The 6,681-nt window shown below is 34.9% G+C and overlaps 1 protein-coding gene across 1 annotated transcript; it reads left to right on the forward strand.

Moving 5' to 3' along the window:
• The first annotated feature begins 739 nt into the window (after positions 1 to 739).
• LOC107643845 (uncharacterized) lies at positions 740 to 1,563 on the forward strand. Its single transcript, XM_088487665.1, has 3 exons — positions 740 to 850; positions 1,068 to 1,289; positions 1,366 to 1,563. The coding sequence occupies exons 1-3, from the start codon at positions 740 to 742 to the stop codon at positions 1,561 to 1,563; spliced, it is 531 nt and encodes a 176-aa protein (XP_088343791.1).
• Positions 1,564 to 6,681: the final 5,118 nt, after the last annotated feature.

The following is a 6,681-nucleotide window of genomic DNA, read 5'->3' on the forward strand; positions in this document are numbered from 1 at the left end:
AGGGTGGGACATTTGCACTTCATGTAATTGCTTTGAAAATTAGACAATAAGCATGTTCTGATTCTGTCATTGTGTAGTTATTTCTATATATCTTAATTGGCACAGATGCAATGGGCATATCAAATACCAATCATAATTCAATTCTCTACATCAATGTGGACTTCCAAGAGGTTAAGGATTTTCGCAAGAGGTAATACATCTAACCGTGTCGTTTGAATCAATTTGAGACTCATACACTAGAACAGATTAATGAAATTCATGTACAATGTCAAAAATTTAAGCGTCATCATGGCTGCGGTTCCACATGCAAACCAACTATCCCAAATTGCTACAGAGCCAGCGTACTCTATGGAGGATGATCTCATCAACAACTCCATTTACAAACCCATTTCTGAACTCAAGGCATCCATTGATAAACTACTATGGTATTTATTTTGCAAATCCAACTATGCGATGAGTTTGATTGTTGTTTATTCTTAAGAATGGGAGCTTTGTGACAATTGGAACTGTAATTGCAATTGACCCCAAGAACGGTTGGTGGTACAAAAGTTGTAAGCATTACTTTCATTCACTAAGGGAGGCTAAGGATTCCTACTATTGTGCCAAGTGTGCCACCTATCCAACCACTCACACACCTAGGTATACAAGTCAACCCTTTGTTCAAGCTCTTATTCAACAACTTTATGCAATATCCATGTATCTTTTGTAACACCTTATCCTTTATAGGTATAGCATTAATATGAAGGTTGCTGATGATATTGATACGGCTGCATTCCTTCTTTATGACAAGGAAGCGACCAAATTTCTTGGAATCTCTGCCTCTGACCTGAGGCTTGCACATCTAACCAGGGTAATGTTTAAAACATGCATACAGAGTTATGTATATATAAACACATGCTATTCCTTTTATATTTTTTACAAATATTGTTATACAATTCTTTAATTAACCTATAAACCAAAATCAAGGTGGAGTAAATGAGGAATACCCGACAGAGCTCAATTCCTTTAAGGGTAAGAAATTCCTTTTCAAGGTTTCTGTCAAGATGGAAGATCTAAATTCTTTCTAGCCTTGCAAGGTCATTGTGATGAAGCTGATGGATGAGATATCTCTTATAACAAAATTTTTAGGAAAGCATGATATATACCAGGTTACTTATTTGATGACTTCTCTGATTATGCTAAACCTTTGTGATATTCCTATTTATACGTCTGACTTGGTGCAGCCAAACCTTGCAATGGAACACTCAGAACTGTTGAGCTTGCAAACTGCTTCCACCGACACGTCAAAGGTAACTATCAAATGGTGAAAATCGTTAATTTGAGCATTAAGGGGTGATATTTAGTTAAAAAATAGTTAAAATGCAGGGCACGAGTTCTCCTTCTGTTGAGACTTTGGTGGACAACTCTAACGATGCTTTCTCGACCCCCAAGAGAAACATTATTAGTGGTGGATGGTCTAAGCAACTCATTGATCTTTATCCAGACTCTGCTAATGGATCATCATTGAAGTGTAGAAATCTCGAAGATGGCATTCTCAGAGTTGATAAAGTCTACCAAGATTAGTCTGGATAGATTCTCAAGCAAAATATATGGTGGACTACTGATCAAGCTCAAGTATCATAGTATATTTCCCAGTATCAATGTTGCGTATAATTATGGTTTTGTGTTGTGTCCTTTAATGAAATGATGTCGTTGCTTTTTTTTCCCTTTAGCTATGTCATCCAATAACGCATGGTCTAATGCAATCAAACCATGCGAGTAATTGTGTGCATGTAATGCTAATTATGTATGTGGAGCAAAAGCAATATGTATGATATGTGCTTGCTTCTTATGTTTGGTTCCTTTAATCCAATCGTAATGTGTTTGTTTAATAATTGCATCCTACTCTCTAAATCTAAATTAGTATATAACCTAATACTTATAATAAATAATTTGGATAATGATTCAATGCATGGAAGATGTGCCCATGTATTTTTTTATCATTTTCATATCCATTAAAAAAGATGTCACTTTTTTTTATCATTTTATAATATACATTCCTTATGCGGTTGTCTTTAGAATTGTATAGTTTATTTAAAGGAAAAGTATAGGTAAACAATGAAAATATTAAACAATGTAAATAATAGATATATCGGATGTTCATTTTACTAGTGTACGGATGGTTATTTTAATATTAAAATTTAGAGGGTTAATTTGGAGGTGTAGTATGTTTTTATTTGATTTGTAGTTGTTCATATTGTTCAACAAAGTCATTGTCCCTCTAGCATTCCCCTTATTTAAATTACCAATTAGTATAACAGTGACTAAAGCATGTATATGAAACAAATTTTCTGCATGTCAATAAATGAACTAGCACTCTAGACAGGAGGCCCAAGTATAGGATATGAGCTCTTATATACCCTTATGTACATTTTTTTCATTTCCAAATTTTTAATTTCTAATTCAATATAGAAGCTAAAATTTATTGTTCACTAAAATTACACAAATTTACTTTTCTGGCAACTGGCATCAGGGAATGATGTGTGGCACATCCTTTATTGATATATTTATTTGATTTATTTGATCTATTTGAAATTATTACTTCCCTATATCCCTATTGAATTCCTATTCAATATTTTTTACCGTACTCCATCAGAGCACAACTGTCCTTTGTGCATGATCTCTCCTTTCTATAAACGGTGCTTTATCTACATTTGTTCACACTATTCCAAGATAAAATATGTAAAGTGGCTTCATGTACCTGTCTTCTTCTTTGGAAAGCTAATATATATTTATAACTATCCTATTCAAACACCATACCTACATTTTTTAAGCCTGGCCAGACATTGCTGGTTACTTTGTCAGAGCCAGTGGAATAGTCATAAGCTAACTATCACAACAGTTCCATACATATTTCTACCTCTACTATTACCAACCATGGAAGAGAGTAGGCTCATTCCTGCGAACTTTGACGAGGATCGTATATTTTATCTTCATGTGGATCCCGAAGCTGTAAGTCTTATTTATTCACCCCTGAATCATAAATAGCTTCCAAAAGATTCATATATATTTTCTCTTTGTTTTTTGAAAAACAAAAAACTTATGATTATGTTAATCTCTAATTTCAGGTTACACATGAGTTACCCTCCCTATTTTATAGGAAGTATAGGGAACTTCTTCGAGATAGGATTATTGTAATAGACATGAATGACAATCAAATTGAGCTATCATTGAGCAGAAGGTTTCTACTGGCTACATACTCCATGGATTTCATAATTTGGTCACATGTTACGGGCTCGGCCATGGTAGCTGGATGAAGTTACTGTACGTTGGGGAGGACATATTCGTTGTTATAAAGGTCAAAGACAGCTTCATGATGCGAAAAGAATTCTCATATCCAACTTCTAATCTTTTGCACAAAAATAAGCCACCAACCAATCACCTTTCTGCCCAACAAATGCCACCAGTTTCGACTCCTTCAGATTTGGTTCATTCCAACTATGCAGATATGCCATTTCTAGAAGTTAATTTGCAAAATAGCTTTGTACAAAAAACTCTTCATAATCCCATTACCACAATACCTTCCCTTGCCTCCACTGGGAACACCTTCGAGATGAAAACTGTCTACAAGCAAGATCTTCAGCTCACAGGCTTCCAGGGATAGGATGGTTTCCTCAGTGCTACTCCGCTGTCTAAAACTTTTCTTCAGAAAGACCTGAACCACTCCGCTGCCAGCACGTTACATACCATGCCTAACAAATACAACCAATTTGGCCAGGATCCAACCCAAGTTTCCCAACAGGTATCCCCATACTGCAATGGTACTGCTAATCATGTTTGTTCCATTACTAAACTACAAACTCACCCTACCGGAAAGGTCGAACTGAACCAATACGCTACACCATTAACCACTGGTGGCCCCAACTCAAACATTCAAGGACCTCATGTTTATCGTTACCTTAAGCTTCTCACTTCCAACTAGGTTGACAACAGTTCCGTGGTAATCATCCTAAACTTTTTTACTTTCATGCATTACTAAACCTTATCCAAAAATTCCTAACAAGTTGTTTAAATTTTTCGATTTTCTGTCGTCCTCAATTGCAAGATCATTCCCCTTAGATTTGCTGAGAGTGCATTTCCTAGCAGACACAACCATGTCAAGGTGATTCTGGACAATGGCTCTTGCTACCGCATTGGATTGAGATGGAGCAAAAAAAAGAAAGTTGGGTTATATTGATGCACCACTATTTCATGGTACATTTTGTGCTTAATTTAGGTAGATTTTATTCACTTTTTCCACATTTATCCAATGAAATAGCATGGTTTCATGATTTCTTCCTAAATTGTGCTTAAGTGTAAAAACATACTTTTTAGGCCCTTAATTGGTTGATTTTGATTCCACTAGATACCTTGATGTGTTTGCTAGTGATTTCAGGATTGAAAAGGTTAGGAATGGATCAAAGGAATGAAGAGAAAAGCATTCAAAGTAGAGAAATCATGGAAAATCAAGGATTTGGAATGCATTCAACGATGCGCACACGTGGAATTGAGGTCGCATGGCGACACGTACGTGTACATGGTGCGTACGCGTGGAAGAAAAATTGCCAAGCGACGCGTACAAAATAGCCTATTCATTCTATCACTCCAAGTTCTCATTGTCCCCAGTATCTTCAGAATCACAAAGTTTGAGAGAGTCATGGACATTAAAAATACCTCATAAGGTGAAGATTTTTTTTGTGAAAGTGTCTCAATAAAAAACTCTCGGTGATAAAATTGTACATAACAGATTTTGTAACACTTTACCCATTTGTCCGAGATGCTTGACTAGTAAAGAATCCATCCAGCATTGTCTTTTCTAATGCCCATTCTGTACTGCGATTTGGAGCTTAAGTTCGATTAAGAGAGGCCATTGGCAGTATAATGTAGTTACCTTCAAGGAGTGGTGGCAAAACATGATTTCAAACTCATCCTTGGGTACAGACGGTCGCCAGTTTCGAGCTCTCTTTGCCGTTTTCTATGGAATTGCTAGAAAGCGCAGAATCAGTACGCCTTTGAGAAGGAAGTGATACCGGCTGCAGATATGGTCCACCAATCGAACAAACTTGCTGCTAAACTCCTCGAAGCGGGTCTCACATGGGTCCTTGTTTGCTTTCCTTACTAGCAACTTTACTCTTTCTTTCTTTGGTTTAATTGTTTCTTTAGCTACTTTACCCTTTCGTTTGTTTTATTTGGTTTTGTCACTATTGTAAGTGACACGTTGGGAGACCCCCTATTTCTTTTCTCATCTATTTGAAAACAATTGTTATTTTTCAGTGAGTAATAAATAGCCTTTGCCTTTAGAAAAATAATTAAAGATGTCGCAACTATTATTCAACTGATGTCAAAATTGCAGAATGATTTTTTTTTAAATATGTAATGATATTAAGTTTATAAAATAATTTTTTAATAAACTTTTTTTTCAATTATTGGCTTTTAAGTTTTTTAACATAATCACTATATTATACATTTTTTGGTGAAACAAAGTATTATAATTATTTTATTTAATTTTTTAAAAATATTTTTTTATAAAAAATATTGAAGTATTATAATTGTTTCCTATTCAAATTCATATTGGAGTATTCTCGACAAAATAAAGTATTATTATTATTATTATTATTATTATTATTATTATTATTATTATTATTATTATTATTATTATTATTATTATTATTACCCTAATGCATTGTCTTACTACACCCCAAAAAGAGCCTAACAATCTTTTAAGGTGCTAGTCCAATAACTCAGAACAATAAAAGAATCTTTTAAATGATATTTTTAAAAAATATTATTAAATTCTAAGTAAAAAAATTATTATCATTAATCATCCATCTAAAAAGAAGAGAAATACTATGACATCTGTTGTAGGTACAAAAACCAGAAGTAACGGCAAAATTTCAGTAGTTGTCCCAACAAGTGTCAAGCTCAGCTTGAACCACGCTTGTTCCTCACTCGAGGAGAAAAAAAGTAGTCCACACCGTAGCATGACACTATATTTACTGGGTTAGAATATTTTTATTCTGATTCATCATCAGTGCGCAAATTCAAATGGTGTGTCATATCTTGTAGCATAATTTACACTTTTCAATTTTAATATTAAAGAAATTGTTGTGCTTTGCATCATTATTGAAAGTATGTGTGTTTCACCTAGTTGTGGAGGTCACTTTCGAACAAACCAGAGAGTTAATTTTTCTTAACATGAAATTGGAAGGCCAATTTTTCAAGAAAATTGGAGACTTGGATTTATGGTTGGAATGGGCATGCGTGTAGAAATCGAACAACCATAATTTTATTGTTAGCGATCAAACGGATTAGAATGTTCATTGTAAATCTGAGTCTCAGATTTGTGGTCCATCACAAATTAGATGACCAGATTTGAAATTAATAAAATCGGACGCTTAGGATTTGTTGTGCAAATATGAGCCTTAGATTTGTTAAGGTGCAGATATGCATCGCGCATGCGTGTGGTAAGTAGGGCTGGCAATATATACCCTATTCGCGGGTACCCAACCCGAACTAACTCGTTCGGGTAGGGTTGTCTACCCTACCCGCTGCGGGTAGGGTAGGGTAGGGTGCAAATTTGCCTGCGGGTAGAGTAAGGTACGGGTTTAGAGTATACCCTACCCTATCCTACCTGCACCCTTAATATATTATATAATATATATG

The sequence above is a fragment of the Arachis ipaensis genome, chromosome B5, assembly GCF_059453495.1.
Source record: "Arachis ipaensis isolate K30076 ecotype BB chromosome B5, ASM5945349v1, whole genome shotgun sequence".
NCBI classification, from domain to species: domain Eukaryota; kingdom Viridiplantae; phylum Streptophyta; class Magnoliopsida; order Fabales; family Fabaceae; genus Arachis; species Arachis ipaensis.